The following is an 18,006-nucleotide window of genomic DNA, read 5'->3' as shown; positions in this document are numbered from 1 at the left end:
GGCCGCCGGATTTGTTTGATATCTTTTGAAATGCATGGCTGCAAATCGTGGCTGCCTCCCGCTACCTCGTCCGACGCTACTAACCACAGAAACAAACCCATCATTTCATTTCTATTCTATTCTACGTGACGCTGTTGATGCGATTAATAGTTTTTCATGGTAGTAAGTACTACACCGCATCACAACGCCCTTCCTTGACGATGCCGCCTTGCGCAGAGTCCTGACCGTGGTCGACCAATGTTGTGGTTCTAGTATCGGCCCTGGCGGACGAATGTCTTAAACAAATGATAATCCAAACTCAATTAACCAGTGCCAGCTACCGGTAGGCGCTAATGTGACCACCACGGTATCTGTGGTGGTCACATTAGCGCCTACCGGTAGCTAGCTCTTTCTCTACATGTCCCATGGATTTACTTTTGGCGAAAGAAAATTATATGAGTTTTGGCCAATCACTGTACTTTGATATATTGGCGAATGACAGCACATTTTTACAGAATTTCTTGATTGAAAAGGCATCCCTTCGCCATGTTCCTGTTCTCGTTCATGAAGTCATCCACAGAAGTGGCCAAAGGACAACCCACGCCGTCGCCATCGGAGAAGGAAGCGAAGTTTCTGCATGCTCTGGCCAATCGAGCAATCACAGCAGACGAGCGAGGGCAAGTCGACACTGCCATCGACCTGTACGTGGAACTCATTGAGCGAATGCTTGTCCAAGTCAGAGGTCGTCTTCCCATCGTCATCGCTTTCTAACACATTGACTTAGGTGTGCATGACCCAGACGAGCAGCTCGTATTACGGCGAAGAATTGAAGGGTATGTGAAGCGTGCAGAGGAGCTCAAGGTCGCCGCCGCACCTCCAAGCGCCGCACCTCCCGCCGTCAAATCCAAGGTAGATTATGGACAACAACGCAGCACCATCACATAAACGAAAGGCGCAGACACAAAGCAAAGCAAGGACGGCGAACGCTGCGTTGGCGCATGTGGTACTGGACGAGGTGCTGGACGCGTCTCCAAATGTCCAATGGAAGGACATTGCTGGCCTGGACGATGCCAAGCAGATGCTCCAAGTAGGCATCCCATTCACAACCATATTGTATGACTATTCTGCACTAGGAAGCGATCGTATTGCCACTCCTCCGACCCGATCTGTTCACTGGTACACACCTTGGCATCGTTGTTGTATCTATCAAGTTTGCATTTGGCATATAGGTTTGTGCGCCGCTCCCAAAGGTGCGCTACTCTTTGGGCCTCCTGGAACAGGTACATGTACTGGTTATGGCTTTGTTTGCATTTCTTCACACTTTGTACTTTGAATGGCAGGCAAGACCTTGCTGGCCAAAGCCGTGGCCACCGAATCCAAAGCTACGTTCTTCAGGTACGATGTAGAAAGATTGACCAGAGTCTGTTTCGTAACCGTTCGATCTGCTGTTGAATCCTAGCGTGACCGCGTCGACGCTGACATCGAAATGGGTCGGCGAAGGCGAGAAGCTCGTCCGTGCGCTGTTCGACATGGCGCGGGAGCTGCAGCCGTCGGTCATTTTCATCGACGAAATCGACTCGCTGCTATCCACGCGATCGACAGGGGAGCACGACGCCAGTCGTCGCCTCAAGAACGAAGTAAGAAGCATGCTGTTGAATGCTAATCCCGTATACTACTGGTATACACTGACAGAATTGTAGTTTTTCACACAACTCGACGGCATTGGATCGTCGTCGGAGGTACTTGTGCTTGTGAAATGGATGGACGATAGATTGAGTGAGAGAGTGGTTGGTAGGATCGCATATTAGTCTTGGGGGCTACAAATTTGCCCCACGAACTGGACGAAGCGATGGTTCGACGGCTTGAAAAGCGAGTTTACGGTACAGTGTCACCATCCTGTACATATATCCCATACCACGTACTACTGGTAGTGCCGTTGCCCGACATCGCGGCCCGCACATACCTCATTGGACACCTCGTGAGCTCCCATAGCCATTCATTGACCCAGCGAGACATCGCCGCAATTGCATCTGCCACTGACAAGTCCGTCGTCGACATATTGAGCCTTTATGAGCCCTGACTGTATGTGTAGGTATTCCGGGAGTGATATCATGAACCTGTGCAAGGAAGCTGCGATGGGGCCGCTGCGGAGCTTGGGCGATCGGTTAAAGCAAGCACGAGCGCAAGACATTCGGCCGATTTCGAAAGCCGATTTCACCGACGCATTGGCCCGGGTGTCGCCCAGTGTGTCCGCCGACACACTCCGCCGCTTGACCGAGTGGAATGCTCGCTATGGGCTCCAAAAAGCAACTTGATTAATTTTTAATACAACCCCTCCACCCTCTCGTGCTCGCTCGTGTCGTAAACTTGCGCGCGGAGTTTGTCTGGGAAGTGGGAGCGGCGCTGTTTTCGACTGGCGGCAACGTCTAGCTTTTGTTTGGCACGCATGAACCGGCTTGGGGCGTGGGTTGAGATTCGGGGGTCGCTCTGGTTGGATGGATGTGAGCTCGGAAGGACACGCGCCGGGGGGGATGCTGGCACCGGCCTCGCAAACGCTTGGAACGGCTCAACAGTCCCCCCCAACAACTTGACGGCGCTCGTGTGTTGAAAGTGGTGTCGATACTTTGTCATAAGGGTCTGCTGCAAGTACCGCTTGGTTTCCGCTTGCTGTCGTTGTTGGTGGAGAGTCGCATAGTCGGACATGCGGACGTCGCGGCCGACATCCCGGCGCAATCGTTTGCACCGCCGACGGCACTGATGGGTGCGAAGCTGGCGCTGGATTCGGATGGCGGGGGAGTGACGCAAACTGCGCAGCCATCCAACTTGTTTTTTTAGCTCGTAGATAGAGCTGCGCGCGGTGATGCCTCGCCACCGCGCTTGAAGGCGCGTCACAAGCACATATTCTCGATTCAAGATGCGCCTCGTCACTTCGCGGACGTTGGCTTCGACCCGCCACAGAGGTGGCCGTCCCCCCGTGCGACGAACAAACTCCCTGTAGTCCCAGCAAAACACGCCAAACTCTTCGGCACTGTCGTACCAAAACACGGTTTCGACGACGGGGGGTGGCTGCTGGCTGCTTGAGGAGGAGGTGGTGGAGGTCGTCGTGGTTGTGGCGTACGCGTAAACGAGCGGGTGGGCGTTCTACGTTTGTGGTCAGAGATGACGTTAGCCAGTTGCTGGAGATGGGATGCGAGTTCAGTAATACCACAATGATAAATATGCATCTTTCGATGTCGCTCCTTGTGCGCGCTTGGATGCCACGCACTCGTTTTTGGATGCATGCGGCGGCGTTGAAGATCTTTCGAGCATAGCGCTCTCTCTCTAGGCGGCGGCGCTTCGCCTCAAGACGCCCGAGTCGTCCGCGCACGACGCGCTAAGTCCATGAGTTGAGCTTCAGCATGCAAATGGAGACGAGGGGGGGGTGTTGACAGGATGCAGGCATGAACTCGCACCTGCATGTCGATGGCGGCAGGCACGCGCTTCTTTTGAAAGTCCTCCACCGCCTGGGTCTCCAGTGCGATCTCGGCATGGAAACTCGTGGCCCCCGTGCGCAAATGCCGCGTGCGACCACATCCACAACACGGGGGCAGCGACTCGAACACGGACGAGCCCCCCTTGGCCCTGCTCTGGAGGCCGCGGATGCTCGGTACGTCGATGAAGTTTATGCAATTGCACACGCAGCACGTCAAATACGGTGTCGCATACTGAGACACGGAGCACTTGTCCAGGTATTGAACGATTTCATCTTCCCATTGCCTCTGCATAGTTGCAAAGCCACAATGCAGTATAAAGTGAAACGCTTCAAGGTGGCAGTTACACTCTGACTTCAAATATGCCAGACAGGTACGAAAGGGTTACTAGTGTTCATGTGTGGCACATCGCACTGTATCGATTGTGGTGATGTATTTGCACGCTATGTCAAATCGGCATGGAGTTACGATAAACTAGACGTATTGAATCGACAACTACATAGTAATGTACTATGAAAACGCTACTTTCGACGCGGGGGGCTGCCTTCTTCCTCTTCAATGTCTTCTTGCATGTCTTCGTCTTCATCACCTCCCTTGGCTTCCTGACTCTGTTTGGCCACCGATGATCGCGTGTCGCTTCGTTCTGGCGTCGAGTCCGTGGCGCTACCACTTCCACCGGCCTTTGCTTGGATTTCATTCAGCATTTTCTGGTTGATGAATGCCTTGACCGAGATGTTGCGCTGGCGCATAGCATTGATGAGCTCCACGGCATGCTGGACGTCGTCGCTTTCGTACGCATGCGTGACAAGCAGCGCAAAGGCGTCACCACTGCGAATCGCCGAGTCCACGTCGGCGTCCTCGAGGAGCTGTTGCAACAACGCCACCATTTCGTTCGGATCGGTCTTGGCCAGGGATTTCGCCGTCATGAACTTGTCCACAACGGCAATGCGTTGCTCGAACGACGCGACTTTCTTGTCTTTGCCTGGCCCGGTGGACTTGGCGGCCACTTTCATCGCGTCTTCCAGCGACCGCTTGGCCTTGGCGTAGTCTTTGTAGTCGTCGATTTCGACTTGGGCACACGCGTCGTAGAACCCCGCCAGTTGGTCAAACGCTTTGGCCTTGGAGTAAAACCCCACGACGTTCTTTGAGATATCGGGGTCGTTCCGCCAGTCCAAGTTTTGAAGGTAGTTGGCGGCCAGGATGAATATCTCGTTGTTGCGCGACACGTTGGCAAAGAAAATCACCTTTTCTGTGTCCCCAGACTTGAGCAGGCACTTCATGGCTTTCAATTTCGCCCCCGCTTGGGTGTACTTTTTGGTCGCCAAGTGGAACGCGCCTTGGTGCTTGCAGCATTTTGCCAACTTCATCATGAGGTCCACGCGGCGTTTCGCCGCGATTTTGTCGGTTTCGTCTGACGGTTTCGCAGGCGTCAGCAGGTCCGCCATCTCTTCCGTGATTTTCACCTTGTGCTGGATGCAAATCTCGAGGGCGTCTGCGATGCGGTTGCCGCGGATGAGCAGCGGCACAGCTTTGGCGTGTTGGCCATTCTTGGCGAAGAAGTCGGCGCATTTGCCCAGCACGATGGGCGACGTGTTGGTGGACGAGCCCAGTTCATCGGCGATCGTGTGCAGTTCGTCAAATAGGTTGGCTTGGAAGCAAATCTCGAGAGCCTTGGACACGTGGCCGCCCTTGTGGTACAGCACCACGGCCTTTTCAAACTCGCGCTTGGTTTCAAAGTACTGCGCGCACTCGAGCATCGGTCCTGGCTTGCTTAGCAGCGCATAGTTCATCAGGTCCCCGTCCAGGTTGAATTCACGCGATAGGCGAATCGCGTGGTTGTACGAGCCGCTGGTCGCGTAGAATTGGATGGCACCGGCGATGTTGTCGTTGGCTTCGTACTGCCGAGCGAGGTGGTAGGCAGCGGCCTTGTTGTTTTTCGAAATCACGACTTGCGCCGCCTGGTCAAAGTCCTTTTTGTGGCAGAGTACTCGCACGAGGGACAAGTAGTCCTTGGCGCGACGGTACGACGCAATCGCCGAGTCGAATTCTTGGTTGCTTTCCTGGTACTGCGCCCACCACAGCAGCAGGCGCGGGTCTTCTGACTTGGACGCGTAGCTGTTGAGCATCTCCAGCTTGCCGCGACTGAAAAGCATGCGCGGGACGTCCTTGGCCGCCGTGCCCGCCAGCTCGTACTGTCGAATGGCCTCTTTTAAGTTACCTTCTTCTTCCAAGTGCTTGGCGTAGGCGAAATGCGTCGTCTTGAGGTGAATGCGGTCGCGTTTGGTAGCGACTTCGATGGCTTTGGACCAGTACCCGGCCGACTGGTACAGTTTGTTGAGCAGGTCGAAGCGGCCACACTCTTTGTACAGCCGGGCAGCGTCGTCCAACAAGCCCAACTGGATCGCGACCATCGCAATCGGGGCTTCGATCTCGGGGTTTTCCAACTTGGCGCCGTGAACGGCCGCCGCCCCCCGCGCGTGCCCCATGTTGCCCAGACACACCTCCGCGACGTCCAGCCGCTTGGTTTTCACACATGTGTTGGCCATGTTTTCCCACACGGACGCATTTTGGATCAACTTGACAGACCGGTACGCTTCGTCCATGTTGCCAATCGTTATGTAATACGAAAAGTCGATCAACGCTTGTCTCGTGGGCCCGTCCACTTTGTCCAACCCGACGAAATCCTGCATGATCTTGGTGCGCAGGAGTGCCACGGGGCCGCTGTCGTCCTTGGTCTCGCGTTTGATGCTTTCTTGCGACGACGCAAAGTACATGCGCGGCACGTGAATCCCCAGAAGCGCGCTGTACTTGGCATCCAGGTCAAAGTTATCTTGCATGAGCAGTCCCCGCTCGTTGGACACGAATAAAATCGTGATTTCTCGCTCCGAATGCGAGCTCAGACGCGTGGGGTCGGCCTGTTGGGACGGGCTATTGTCTGCCCCTTTGTCGTCGGATTTGTCGTCTGCTGTTGGAATGTGTTTGGCGTCTTCCAACTTGTCCTAGGACCCCAAAAGACAGTAGTGATGATGCATGCCGCCACGAACGTATACAAGAGAGTTGTTTATGGTTTACTTGGAAGGTTTCACACGCCATGAGCCGGGCTTCTTGGGGATCCCAAAAGTGCGACGTCGGGTGTCGAGCGGGGCCGAATTCGAACGACTGGAACGCGTTCAGGTCCGTGTTGAACAGGTACAGCTTGGTGTGGGGCGTGCGCACTTTGAGCGCGCCTTCGACCGTGTAGAGCAAGAAGCTCACGCGCGTGCCATCGCAGTTGACACTGAGCGATCGCAGCGTGGACTTTGCGTTCATACCCGCAAACGCTTTCTACATCCATCCTCACACCTCACACAATGATGGCATGTGTACCACCTACCGAGACGTCGCCCAAACTGCCAAACGCCTTGGGTTCGCGCCTCGACAAGTCGAACACGCGAATGAGGCCGGCGTCCGTGCCCACGGCGAGGTACTTGTTGTTGATGTGCATCACAAACGGCTGGCCTTCGGCTTCCGTGAACGAGATGGTATTTTTGACCGTGCCGCTGGTGTTGGTCACTTCAATGTGGTTACCGTGGGTGCGGTAAATGACGTCGCCGCGCAGCTGCATGGCGGTGGACGTGCACTTGAACGAGCTCACGCGCTTGGTTTCGAGGTCGGTCTGGAGCTCGTACACTTCAGCCTTGGTTCCGTTCCACACGAGAATCAAATTGCCGTCGTGGGCCACCCCCTTGATCCGGATGGACGCGTCGACGGACGTCTGAACCACCGTGCCGTCCGCAAGCTTCTCCACCGACAGACACATGGGGCGCGTCTGAATCACCGCCGTGTCTTCGTGCAGCGATCGGTTCATCACGGCTTCGTGGAATACGGTCACGCCCGCGCCCTGGGCGTGCGCGTACAAGTACGAGTAGAGTGGATTCCACCCGAGTTTGGACACGCTCTGGTGCATGTCGGCGACCGCCATGAGCGACCACTGGTTGGACTTGGACTGTTGGCCCTGCGTGAGCCGCCAGAACACGAGTTTGCCTTCGTTTGTGCCCACGGCGAGGATGCGCTTGCGAGGGTTGAAGTCGACGGCCGACACGCGGTCGCTGGGGGGGATGCCCCCGTTGGCCAGGCTCAGCACGTAGTTTTCTTCCTTTTGCAGGTCCCAGAACCGAATGAGCTGCTCCCCCGACGCCGTGGCCAGCAACCCTAACAAATAGAGTCAGTTGGACGAAAAGGTCATGAGTGCTAGGATAGACCTGGTCCAGCCCAAATCGCTTCTTTTAGTCCGCCGTCCCCCGACACACTCAGTTTGACCTTCATGATGGGCTTCACCGTGCCATCGGATGCGATCTGCAACTGCACGAGCTGGGACGCCCGAGTGATCACCACCAACCTGTTATATGTAGTATGAGTTGAATCCTCCAAATACTACCCAGTAATCCCTCGTACCGGTGCTTTTCTTCGTAAAACATCATGCAGTCGATGGCGTGGTTGAGCGTTTGAACGTCCGAGATGTGTCCCAAGTCGTCGGCATAATGCACGGTGCCCAGATCCCCTCCAAAGAAGAAGGAAGGGCACGCAGTGATGGCAAATTGACTTTCACTAAACATGTGAAACAATGAGCGTGGAACAGTGTCACAGACATAAGATACCTCTTGATCTCCTTGTCTCGCCGTTGCGGCACAATGCAAAACACACACTGCGTCAAGCTCCCCTGGCGGGTGTACTGCGTGCACAGACCCACTTGCCCTCTCGCGTCAATCTTCCACACGGCCAACACGCCGTTTTCGTCGCCCGTGATCAACCGATTTCCAGTTGGAGCCCACTTGAGCAAGTTGATCCGGCTCGTGTGGGGCGAATTCACCTCCCTCGCCACGTTTTCTTTCTGGATCCACAGGGACAGCATTCCTACAAATCGCGTAAGAGATACATGCGCGTTCGTTTGGCAGGGTCACACCGTCGCTCCACGTCACGGCGAGAACTGCTCCCCGGGGCTGCCACGCAATTGCAGTCACGTCTGCCTTTCTCGTGTGGATTGGAGTTTGAAGTCGTTCTCCCTACAGAAGTTTATATTATGAACCATCATAACCATCCCAACCGCCTTGTACTTCGTCGCTAAAAAAGTGAACTTCGTGGTTGTCGAAAGCGACGGCAAGGACGGACTCTACTTCGCTCCATGACGAGTGAAGCTGTCGCGCGTTCGTCGGGATCTCCACAGTGTAGTCGTAATACAGCGCCATGGCCACTCGCTCGATCGATCGATCCAAAACAAGTGACCTTTCGTAGTTTCGGATATGATCGCATCCGGATAGCCCGGATAAAACTTGCCTCAATTGTCAAGATGATGGAAGTCCCGAAGGAGGACGACGAGCCGCATGGTCGAAGAAGCATTGACGTTGCGAACCATCGGTTCCCGTTCTGCATCGTGTGGTCTCCCTTGCCCGTGATCACGTGGCTCATCCCATTCATCGGACACATGGGAATTGCCGACTCCAACGGAGTCATCTACGACTTTGCGGGACCATACTCCATCGGCGAAGACAATTTCGCCTTTGGTCAGCCCACGCGGTACCTCCAACTGAGTCTCCCGGCTTCAATCAGCGAAGATGCTTGGGACGAAGGGGTGCGAAAGGGATGCGACGTGTACAAGAAGCGCATGCACAACCTCTGCTGCGACAACTGCCACTCGCATGTCGCGCGATGCTTGAACTCGATGGCGTACCCGTGTGTGTGGGGCCAGTACTGGAACATGATCGTGCTGTGTTTCTACTGCTTGTTTTTCGGCAAGTTTGTCAACCTCCAGGGATTCCTGCTGACGTGGGGACCGTTCGTCGTCATTATGGCCATCGTGTTGCTAAGTGTCCTTGTCCATTAAGGCAGTCGTAATTCATCATGTTCATGCTTATCTCTGCGGAATCAATCCACGAGCTTTAGCTAGCTTTTCCGCGAGAATGTCTCGCTGGGTCTTGAGTCCTGCGATGGGCGTGATGCGGCCGCAAAACTCGAGCAGCGCTTGGGCAGTTTTGTCGGGGCAGTCTTCTTGGATCACATGGCCGCTTCCGTACAGCAGCAGCAGCTGAAACTTGCCTAGATATCGATTAATAAATAGCATGGAGGGAGAGATGGCAAAGGTAGATGACCTTGCATTTGGCCTCGAGTGAGCTCCGTGTCTAGGCGATCGGTGCCTTGCATACAAAAGACACAAACACCATATTGTGAATTCGCTATCAACTTGCTGGTTTGTCGAATCAATATTGAATCACGCCGGAGTTCTGATTGGTTGAATATACTTGTTCCTTTCTGCAAGGGCCAATCAAATCCACTCAAAAATAGATTAGCCAATAGCATCGATATTCGAGATTCGATTCGACGGGGTCTGGAAATAATTCGTACAGAATCCACAATATTTGATCCACAAGAACACAAAAGACCAAGTGTAGACGACACCTAGTGGTGGTGACGTACCTGCCAAGAGGAGCACTTTGGGAATCGACACGTTGAGAAACAAACTGCTGATGCCCGTGAACCATCCTAACCAACGCTTGACGAATACTGACGACATAATGGCACCGACCTGTCCAATACTGTGCGCTCGCATGCAAGTCCGTCCGCCACGTATAGCCGCCGCCGGAGGTTAAGCATAGCTGCGACGGAATCGACACGCGGGCAGACTCGGGGTTGCGCACGGCGCCAGTTTGCAGACTAGGACACATGTGTGACTACTAGATACTTGGTTTTATTCGAAAAAGGGCAGACCTCCACTTGATGGCGTCGTCGGGACTGTCAAACTGGCTCGGACGACTGTTCAAGATCCCCTGCATGTGGCTCAGCGCCGCCAACGCCGTGCCTTCCACAACATCGATGACCACCATGCCCCCCAACGACGGCAATTCGTTTTTGGCTGCCACTCGTATAGCAATGGCCCCACCCATGCTGTGACCAACCAAGACCATTGGAGACGATGAGTCGTCAGGGAGGCAGCGCTGCAAGAGGTTGATCGTGTCCGACACCAGCGTTGCCGCCGACAGGTCCGTGTCGTTCACACAGCGAGTCGATCCTAAGAAGAAACGTCGATCACGGACGTGAAGGCATGATATGGATTGGCCTACCGTGGCCACGGAAGTCGAAAGCCAACACTCGGCAATGCTGCTTCAAAATGGACTACATGGCGGACAGTGTGAACATCATACGTCCATACCGAGTACTCATAACGCCTTACAGCTGTCAAGCACCATGTCAAGGCAGTGTGACCACCTCCATGCAAGAGCAGTATCCATGGCCCTTGCGAGCCTGCATAGTACACACGGAACACCTACGACATCTCGGTTGAGTCCAACAAGGATATTCGTGTAGTTGGTGATGACGTACATCGCCATCGATGTCCACGTCGTCGCTTGAATCAAAGTACGGAGCCCAAAGACTACCCATCCATGTTCTATCAGACCACAAGTCGTTCGTTCTCCAAGTCAACCAACCTCATGTTGCCGATCCGAGGTGAGTGCACAAAGGTTCGCCACTTGAACTACTATAGTAGTACTAATAGTAGCTCTGTAGTAATACTGACCAAGGCAACACTATCCCAAGTTTCGCCGAACGATGAAGGACACGTCGTCGGCGGGCAACGTCGTGGTGGACCTCGCGACTGCCAGGGAGAACTACCTGGCTGAACAAGAGAAGGACAGCCCCAATGTCTCGGTCAAGTTCCGATACGCACAAGCACTCACGCGTGACGAGAAAGCGGAGAACAAAACGCGAGGAATTGGACTCCTCCTCGGTACGTTCGAAGCATGAAACGTGATATGTGTGTGCTGAGGGTCTGCTGGTAGACATTCTCGATGAACACAGCATCAACAAGGTCGAATGTCTCTTCACTCTGTCGACGACGTACTTTGAGCTTGGCGACCACGCCAAGTGCCGACAGTACTGCGAACGGTTGCTGCGAATCGACCCCACGAATGAGAAAGCGTTGAACCTGCACAGATGTGTCAAGGATACATTGACCAAGGACAGCGCCATCGGCATTGGCTTAGCGGCTGGCGCGGTGGTCGCGCTCGGGATTGTGCTCAAGTTTTTACTGAAAAACAAGAATTGAATGGCCGTCGCGTACTTCCGTAGCCATGGTGTGAAAGATCGATCGATTTAGGGTATATTTCTACATGTGTGGCGCTAGCTAGCTACACGAGTCAACATGTCGACAAGGGTCCTAGCCCGTGGTCTTTCGCTTCGACGAGGTCACAATGGCAGACACCATCCTGCACACGGAGTCAATTCTTCATTTACATCATGACGTGGAGATTCGTACCAAAACATGGCGTAGATGATCTGCAGACCGTAAAACAGGATCTTCGCGATGGCTTCATGTCGGGTCGCTTTCAAGTTCTTAAAGCGAAGGATGTCGGTGGGATCCAAGTGATTTTCGTTGCGCAGGTACCTGCAACAAGTCCATGAGCAATCCACAATGCAAAATTGAATCATGACCGCACTTTCGTCCGTGCCACAACGCAAGCGGCAGGTTCAGCACCAGCATGCCCGGCGCGAACCCAACCAACGACGCCAAAATGAGCACGCCGTGCGCAATCACTTCAGGGGCTACAATGTGGACGTGTCAGGATCTACCATGCGGACTGCATCCGCTTCTCCGTACCAACTAATCTGTTCAAGCGCTTGCACACATCCGCAGGATTCAGATGATCCAGTTCCAACTCGTCCAGCGTGATCAGCTACGTCCAGCCATGTCATCACCATCGACATGGATGTGGCGGAGCTTACCCAGTACCCATTCGTGAAGGTCAGCGCGAGAATGAGGAGGAATGCGAGGACGGCGCACAACACTTCGAGCATGATGGACTAACTCGCTGGGCTCACTCTTCTCGTGGGGAGGGAACGTGACGTTGTGAGTGTCAACGATGGGCGGGTAAGGCCATTTGCGGATTAATAAAATGGTCATGCCAAAACGTGATTTTCGGATATGATGTGAGGAAATAAGTCGTTTTTAATATATTTTATGGACTGGGCGGGTAAACTCGGGTGGGCAATGGAATATCTTGGATTTTGTAACGACCTCAGCTTGTGGCCGTTCGCACAGGTATTCCACGGCCAAGCAAACTCCGCAACGACCAACGCGATCTGATCGGGCGTGGAAGGACACGGACGAAGCTGGCAGATTTTGATGGAGGAGAACAACGACGCGCCGTCAAAGACGATCATCGACCACTCTCATCGAGACGTGTCTCCCCCAAGTGGCGGCATCCAAACTCGTGCGACGGATGACGTGGTGCAGCACACGTCCAGTGGGCTTGGTCGCCACCACCGACAAACGGTGCAAGACAATGGCTCCGAGACTGAATCGGACACAGACAACAAGTCGTATCCTGATCAGTCCAGCGCCGGGGGGTCTCGTGACAGCGGCGACAGAAGGCAGCTGCATCTGCATATCAACCCCAGCGGACATGGGGACCAGCCGCATTACCGAGAGCCTGTGTCGACCAGTGACACGTCTTTGGATGTCAACAATCGAGGAGGGTCTGGCGGTGGATCAGTCTTAAGCAATCTGCTCGTTCGACCTGGACTCGACAACCCCAACAACCAGTCCGACCAACAACCAAGTCTGCCACAGCTTGGTCAGGCTCATCAAAGCTCCGGCGACGTCCGCCTTCCCGCCATTTCGCTGCATACGCCCTCCGCTCTCGGCTCGTACAACAACAGTCACGGCGGGCCACCTCCACTTGTCGACACCACACGACCGAGCCAACTGAGCGACCTGCATCGAGTGGCGTCCAATGCAGTAAGCGTCAATGGCTCCCCCGGCGTGCCCAGCCGCCATCGCCCGGACATTACGACTAATCGAAGCAACTGGATCGTGCCTCCGTCTAGACCGACCAACATTGACGGAATCGACCGGTCTCCACGGTCGGCGTATACGACCCAAAGCGCAGTCCACGCCGGGCGCGACGATTTCGACTACCCAACGTACCAGCCACCAGAGTCTCTGGTGGGCCAACGCATTGCCAAGACCTTTGCCGGCCACGGTCGCTTTGTTGGACAGGTCCGTTAGCACATCTATCCTTGGTGTAAGCTGACGATAGGTTTGTATCATCAGGTGGTCAAGTACAATTCGCAGACGGAACTGTTTACGGTGGTGTACGCTGACGGGGACACGGAGGAATTGACGCGTGAAAATACCATGAATCTGTTGATTGAGGACAAGCGGATACATCAGTCCAAACCCAGGGAACCGGCGATGCGGAAACCAGCGGAGCAGCAGCAACACCCCAAGCGAAGTCTCATATCCCCACCGTTGTTGACGGAGCGCGGTACATTTAGTTCTGTTTGTATGCAATTATTCACCATTTGTATGACGTAGACAACGAAACGTTGAATGGACTGTTCGAACGGCATGCGTGGCCGGCGTTGGCTGAAAACGGATGGAGGTCCGAAATCCAAGGAGGCTCGACGCTGTACGTGTACCCGCCCTGGTCTGGCAAGAACACGGGCGAGCCAGAGTACTTTACGTCTGTGGCGGACACAATTCTGTACCTGGCCAGCCAAGGCGAGTTGCTGCGACAGTGTTTTCCCGTCGAAGTGCATGCGACTTTGTTTGCGATTCTCGATGGCATCCGAGGGGGAGCATCGTCGAAACGAGGGCCCCCAGCAGAACCTCTGGTCGGTCAGGTGAAACGCATCAAGGCAGAGTCCCCAGGTCCACCCCATGCTGCCTCCAGTCGGACGTCGGCTCCTCGACCCCCGTACTTTGAGCATCCCCAGCAGCAGCAGCAAGGGTACATCGAGTCGTATCCTGCCGATAACCTGCGACGGCCGCTTGCAGAGCAACCCTCCAACCCCCCTCCACCCACTCGCTACAGCCACGAAGACACCCGTCAAAGCCGAAGCGGGTATGCTCCTCAAGCAGCAGCAATCCAACCGCCCCCGCCTTCGTCGGCTGACCACACCCATCGGTTTCCTCCGCCCAGTAGTCGGCACATGCGAGACGATGGGTTCCAACACAGACATGCAAGCCACCCTCGAGGCGAGTATGAAGCTCAACAACGCCATCATCGGCATGTCGGGGGGTACCCCCCCAATCCCCCGTCGCTGTCCAACCACTCGCCCCACCACGATTTGAACGCGCCGCGGTCGATTCCGCACCATCACTTCAATCATCCGGACAACCGCGTAGTCCCGAGCCAAGCCCCGTCGCCGGCCTTGAACCACCACCTGTCGTCGTTCAGCAGGGCAGACATCGCGGCGCCTCCTCCTACTGCCAGATTCAGTCAACCCCCTCCTCCTTCACGACCCCCCATTGGCCAACCACCGGCGCCACGGGGCAACATGATTTCAATGTCGGACCTGGACAAAAGCACGCCGCTGACAGCGTCGTCCTCTCAAAGCAACCCACGACCTATGGGAGATCCACAGCCCCGACTGCGCATGTTCGCAAACGACCAGCCGCAACCTTCGTATCCGAGACTCCATGGAAACGAATGGGATGACCAACGCTACAACGGTGAACAACGGTCATACCGGCATCCGCCGCCGGACAGAATGTATGCCACAGATCGCTTCGGGTCGCAAAACCCACCGCCGCCACGCGACGGAGGGTACTTCGAAGAAGTCAACCAACAGCAGCAGCAGCAGCAGGGATTCCCACGGAGGAGTGACTCGTTCCCTCGCGTTGGTGAACCATCCAGTACAAACCCAAATGCCGACCATACTCAAGATTATCAATACAGCCGTCGGCTGCAATAGTGTACTTTTGACGCCTACATAACGTAATCATTACTGCATATATGCGCTGGGTTCAACCTGTACTACTTCAAGTACGTAGTAGCAGTTATAAATATTGTCTAATCGATTCGAAACTGGACGCCACACAGCACAATCGAATGTCTTTAGAGAATGGATTAACAGAATTTAAGAGAATGGATTAAAGAACCACCTAAGCCAATCAAATCACGTCTTGTCGAATTTCGGCCAATCCAAATCCAAACGTTTGATTTGGCCCAGTCCCTCCGCATTGGGCAAAACCACATACATACTATTAATAGTTGTATAATATGATTTGTACAAGCTTAAATGAGATCAAATGGATTCGAATGCTAATTAGTGAAATGAATCGCAATTCCAAATTTGGATGACATGCACAATATAGTATTACTTGAAGTGATAACGTTACCATACGAACGTCGATGGCCAGTTTAAAGTGCATTCAAATTGGCCAATGGAATTGCTTGAATTCATGAATAACCAATCGAATCGCTAGAAGTACGAAATCACCAAAACATAAGCAAAAACTGCGTACATAATTTTACAGACTGTTAAGCTTAATCCGTGCACCATAAACCGTCCCTCCTCCTATTTTGCCTTGATTTGAGTGGAATCGAAGTAAATGAACGCTAAGATGAAGCGATTCAAGCCGATTAAATAATCAGAAGAATGCCCAACCTTCGGCTTCACGCACAGGGCTGGGGGGAAAATAATTGTAACTAATTTAATTTAAATTAATCATAATTGTCCCACTGCAATAAAGTATTTTCTGTCGGGATTTCAATCTGAAAAGTGCTGCGTGAACAGGGCTGGGGAAAATTATATTTAATTTATTTTAGCTTGTCAATATATAACTTCAATATATTGTCGTTCGGAAGAACAATTCATAATAATTTTATTGAAATTCGAACAACCGAAAAATTCAATACTAGTATTGCTGACTCAGAACAATTATTGCCCATATTTTCGATAATTCTGACCTAGAGTAAACGATGGTCAAAGTAATCAAAGTAACAAGCCAAGGCCTTGGGGCGTAGCATATCGGTTTCACAATCAGGCGGTGGTGGATGGGCCCCGGGTTCGATTCCAGGGGTACACCAAGTTTTTCCTCAAAATCTATACCACTCTCTTCAACAAAAAATATATACTACTGAAATTGTACATTGTTTTCAAATCTTGTTCTTTATTGCATCTGATTAGTGGAATAGAATAGCAGATGACTCCGTTATCATGGGTTAGTCAAATCCAATTCGTCGTGGTGCTTATCGCTTGACAAAGTCGTCACTTCAAATTCAAGGAGTGAAATCCTTCTGGTGAGCTATCAGTATCGTAACGTGGCGACTCGAAGCCTACCTTCAGATATGCTACTCTGTACCCCATGCAAGTGCACCGACGTTGTACACAAGTTAGTCATCTTTTCGGAGAATCTTGAAGCCACCTGGACGTCGAGAGCCGCACCAAGCCCTCACACCTCCACAAGGAGTCTGTCAGAAGGGAACTCTGGCAATAGGATGCAATGATATAGAGCTACAGGTCATATATTGAAGGCATGCCCTCATCTCTCGCATGGGCTTACGTACAGCACTCGCTTGGCCAACACTTTCGTCGATTTTGGGGTATTTACCAATATAAATGGATACTAGTAATATTTTCAAATATCAGAGGAAGCATTTGATGCACAGTATACTGAAATCAAGCTTAAAAACAATAGAACGTGAAAGATGTTCTATTATTATACCAGAGTAGAATTTTTGAAGATGAAACTCATTGAACTCGCCATTGTCACCCCCCACAACCTCTTCGTCCGGACTTGTGTCGTCGACACAGTGGCGAAGACGTCTTGGTGCGCAGAGTTCAAGTGGCAAGGTTTTGGTGGCCAGTAGACTTCCTGATGGTGATGATGGTGAATGGCGCGCACCGGAGACACTTGAACCGAGGTACGATGCGGTGCTTGCCAGTTTTGGGGCCGCAGGAAGACGATTCGTCGTCGATCTTTTCGAAGAAGAGTTTGGGGAGTTCCTTTGGGGAGTTCCTTTGGGGAGTACGAGGTCGTCATAGTAGTTGGGATAAGGGTATTTTGAATATTAGTAATGAGAAGTGAGGAGGTTGAATACAATTAAACAATTATTGGTCAATATGGTCCACCAATTTATTATTGGTGCTGGTGATCGAACTGGCGAAAATAAATTATTATTTTCAGCATGGCGGTCCTGACAGACGAATAACGTTAAGGTGCATTTTACGTCGAGGTCTCTTTCAAGTGCGCCATAAATTGGTCATTTACGTTAGTACAGTGTAATTTACTACTTCTAGCGTTATATTTGTACTTTTCACTCGTTTTGGCTATTCACACCATAAAGTGGGTGTTTATTACTCAAGCCCAGTGTTTTACTGTTAGATAATCCGTGCCGTGATATAGGATGTCACGGATTGTTACTTAAGAGCATCTCCACTGCGGTTTTGGGAGGTCCGGTTATGATTCGGGCAAAACACACTGGTTACACTACATACTGTAGCCACCAACGATGAAGTTGTATGAATGTTTTCGAAGATTGTAAACTGTAAATCATCACATAATCATTAAGAAGGATACGAATTACACATATCAATTCCGGTCGAAGTCCCAGATTGGTGTCTACATAGGGTACACAACTTACGCCTCCAAAGGCTGTCGTCCGCCCGAAAAAGCACGTGTGTTTTCGCTCCCGTCGTTATCCGGACGGGAACCTCTTGCGGAGGCCGAATTAAATTGCAAACTGAGGTCTCTTACTACGAATTACTTTTTCTGGTCTATTTTAAGTCTAATCAT

The 18,006-nt window shown here is 52.7% G+C and overlaps 8 protein-coding genes across 11 annotated transcripts; 4 read left to right on the top strand and 4 right to left on the bottom strand.

Moving 5' to 3' along the window:
* The first annotated feature begins 502 nt into the window (after window positions 1–502).
* Window positions 503–2,423, top strand: H257_18524 (hypothetical protein). Of its 4 annotated transcripts, none has more exons than XM_009847607.1 (11): window positions 503–680; window positions 764–888; window positions 938–1,066; window positions 1,113–1,155; window positions 1,209–1,259; window positions 1,320–1,374; window positions 1,439–1,616; window positions 1,680–1,718; window positions 1,775–1,859; window positions 1,911–2,022; window positions 2,072–2,423. In XM_009847607.1, the coding sequence occupies exons 1-11, from the start codon at window positions 617–619 to the stop codon at window positions 2,292–2,294; spliced, it is 1,104 nt and encodes a 367-aa protein (XP_009845909.1). In that variant the 5' UTR covers window positions 503–616; the 3' UTR covers window positions 2,295–2,423. The 4 variants fall into 4 exon arrangements, with proteins under 4 accessions (XP_009845909.1, XP_009845908.1, XP_009845907.1 ...); XM_009847606.1 differs by having other exon boundaries at window positions 503–721; XM_009847605.1 differs by having other exon boundaries at window positions 503–721; window positions 932–1,066.
* Window positions 2,025–3,743, bottom strand: H257_18523 (hypothetical protein; the record flags this gene model as incomplete). Its single annotated transcript, XM_009847604.1, has 4 exons — window positions 2,025–2,466; window positions 2,534–3,120; window positions 3,185–3,352; window positions 3,432–3,743. 4 exons carry the CDS (start codon window positions 3,741–3,743, stop codon window positions 2,406–2,408), a joined length of 1,128 nt encoding a protein of 375 aa, XP_009845906.1. The 3' UTR covers window positions 2,025–2,405.
* Window positions 3,744–3,863: 120 nt separating this feature from the next.
* On the bottom strand, window positions 3,864–8,704 carry H257_18522 (hypothetical protein). Its single transcript, XM_009847603.1, has 8 exons — window positions 8,543–8,704; window positions 8,392–8,491; window positions 8,087–8,342; window positions 7,884–8,036; window positions 7,691–7,827; window positions 6,823–7,640; window positions 6,522–6,773; window positions 3,864–6,448 (listed from the first exon to the last, which is right to left on the bottom strand). Exons 1-8 carry the CDS (start codon window positions 8,672–8,674, stop codon window positions 3,971–3,973), a joined length of 4,326 nt encoding a protein of 1,441 aa, XP_009845905.1. The 5' UTR covers window positions 8,675–8,704; the 3' UTR covers window positions 3,864–3,970.
* Window positions 8,705–8,775: 71 nt separating this feature from the next.
* H257_18521 (hypothetical protein) lies at window positions 8,776–9,347 on the top strand (the record flags this gene model as incomplete). The annotated part of the gene is made up of 1 exon (XM_009847602.1): window positions 8,776–9,347. The coding sequence occupies one exon, from the start codon at window positions 8,776–8,778 to the stop codon at window positions 9,307–9,309; it is 534 nt and encodes a 177-aa protein (XP_009845904.1). The 3' UTR covers window positions 9,310–9,347.
* Window positions 8,778–10,948, bottom strand: H257_18520 (hypothetical protein). The gene is made up of 9 exons (XM_009847601.1): window positions 10,910–10,948; window positions 10,803–10,854; window positions 10,654–10,746; window positions 10,544–10,595; window positions 10,191–10,491; window positions 10,009–10,136; window positions 9,900–9,965; window positions 9,575–9,619; window positions 8,778–9,521 (listed from the first exon to the last, which is right to left on the bottom strand). Exons 1-9 carry the CDS (start codon window positions 10,912–10,914, stop codon window positions 9,337–9,339), a joined length of 927 nt encoding a protein of 308 aa, XP_009845903.1. The 5' UTR covers window positions 10,915–10,948; the 3' UTR covers window positions 8,778–9,336.
* Window positions 10,949–11,017: 69 nt separating this feature from the next.
* On the top strand, window positions 11,018–11,655 carry H257_18519 (hypothetical protein). Its single transcript, XM_009847600.1, has 2 exons — window positions 11,018–11,208; window positions 11,261–11,655. Exons 1-2 carry the CDS (start codon window positions 11,031–11,033, stop codon window positions 11,524–11,526), a joined length of 444 nt encoding a protein of 147 aa, XP_009845902.1. The 5' UTR covers window positions 11,018–11,030; the 3' UTR covers window positions 11,527–11,655.
* Window positions 11,528–12,339, bottom strand: H257_18518 (hypothetical protein). The gene is made up of 5 exons (XM_009847599.1): window positions 12,204–12,339; window positions 12,079–12,154; window positions 11,918–12,023; window positions 11,737–11,865; window positions 11,528–11,686 (listed from the first exon to the last, which is right to left on the bottom strand). Exons 1-5 carry the CDS (start codon window positions 12,273–12,275, stop codon window positions 11,638–11,640), a joined length of 432 nt encoding a protein of 143 aa, XP_009845901.1. The 5' UTR covers window positions 12,276–12,339; the 3' UTR covers window positions 11,528–11,637.
* Window positions 12,340–12,508: 169 nt separating this feature from the next.
* On the top strand, window positions 12,509–15,308 carry H257_18517 (hypothetical protein). The gene is made up of 3 exons (XM_009847598.1): window positions 12,509–13,479; window positions 13,534–13,747; window positions 13,798–15,308. The coding sequence occupies exons 1-3, from the start codon at window positions 12,604–12,606 to the stop codon at window positions 15,177–15,179; spliced, it is 2,472 nt and encodes an 823-aa protein (XP_009845900.1). The 5' UTR covers window positions 12,509–12,603; the 3' UTR covers window positions 15,180–15,308.
* Window positions 15,309–18,006: the final 2,698 nt, after the last annotated feature.

This window comes from Aphanomyces astaci (assembly GCF_000520075.1).
Source record: "Aphanomyces astaci strain APO3 unplaced genomic scaffold supercont1.172, whole genome shotgun sequence".
Taxonomy (NCBI): domain Eukaryota; phylum Oomycota; class Saprolegniomycetes; order Saprolegniales; family Verrucalvaceae; genus Aphanomyces; species Aphanomyces astaci.
This window is presented reverse-complemented; position numbering and strand designations above follow the sequence as displayed.

Bases quoted from the DNA above. Each gene is read 5' to 3' on its own strand.
- H257_18524 (XM_009847605.1), top strand. From the start codon at position 526: ATGTTCCTGTTCTCGTTCATGAAGTCATCCACAGAAGTGGCCAAAGGA. The intron at 722-763 runs GTCGTCTTCCCA...ACATTGACTTAG, and splicing joins AATGCTTGTCCAAGTCAGAG to GTGTGCATGACCCAGACGAG. The intron at 889-931 runs GTAGATTATGGA...CATAAACGAAAG, and splicing joins CTCCCGCCGTCAAATCCAAG to GCGCAGACACAAAGCAAAGC.
- H257_18522 (XM_009847603.1), bottom strand. From the start codon at position 8,674: ATGGCGCTGTATTACGACTACACTGTGGAGATCCCGACGAACGCGCGA. The intron at 8,343-8,391 runs GTGTGACCCTGC...CGCGATTTGTAG, and splicing joins CGCCGTGACGTGGAGCGACG to GAATGCTGTCCCTGTGGATC. The intron at 7,641-7,690 runs GTCTATCCTAGC...TCTATTTGTTAG, and splicing joins AGCGATTTGGGCTGGACCAG to GGTTGCTGGCCACGGCGTCG.
- H257_18520 (XM_009847601.1), bottom strand. The intron at 10,596-10,653 runs GTAAGGCGTTAT...TCCGCCATGTAG, and splicing joins TGACATGGTGCTTGACAGCT to TCCATTTTGAAGCAGCATTG. The intron at 10,492-10,543 runs GTAGGCCAATCC...GTTTCTTCTTAG, and splicing joins TTTCGACTTCCGTGGCCACG to GATCGACTCGCTGTGTGAAC.
- H257_18519 (XM_009847600.1), top strand. From the start codon at position 11,031: ATGAAGGACACGTCGTCGGCGGGCAACGTCGTGGTGGACCTCGCGACT. The intron at 11,209-11,260 runs GTACGTTCGAAG...GTCTGCTGGTAG, and splicing joins AGGAATTGGACTCCTCCTCG to ACATTCTCGATGAACACAGC.
- H257_18518 (XM_009847599.1), bottom strand. From the start codon at position 12,275: ATGCTCGAAGTGTTGTGCGCCGTCCTCGCATTCCTCCTCATTCTCGCG. The intron at 12,024-12,078 runs GTACGGAGAAGC...TCCACATTGTAG, and splicing joins GCGCTTGAACAGATTAGTTG to CCCCTGAAGTGATTGCGCAC. The intron at 11,866-11,917 runs GTGCGGTCATGA...GACTTGTTGCAG, and splicing joins GCGTTGTGGCACGGACGAAA to GTACCTGCGCAACGAAAATC.
- H257_18517 (XM_009847598.1), top strand. From the start codon at position 12,604: ATGGAGGAGAACAACGACGCGCCGTCAAAGACGATCATCGACCACTCT. The intron at 13,480-13,533 runs GTCCGTTAGCAC...TTGTATCATCAG, and splicing joins ACGGTCGCTTTGTTGGACAG to GTGGTCAAGTACAATTCGCA. The intron at 13,748-13,797 runs GTACATTTAGTT...TGTATGACGTAG, and splicing joins ACCGTTGTTGACGGAGCGCG to ACAACGAAACGTTGAATGGA.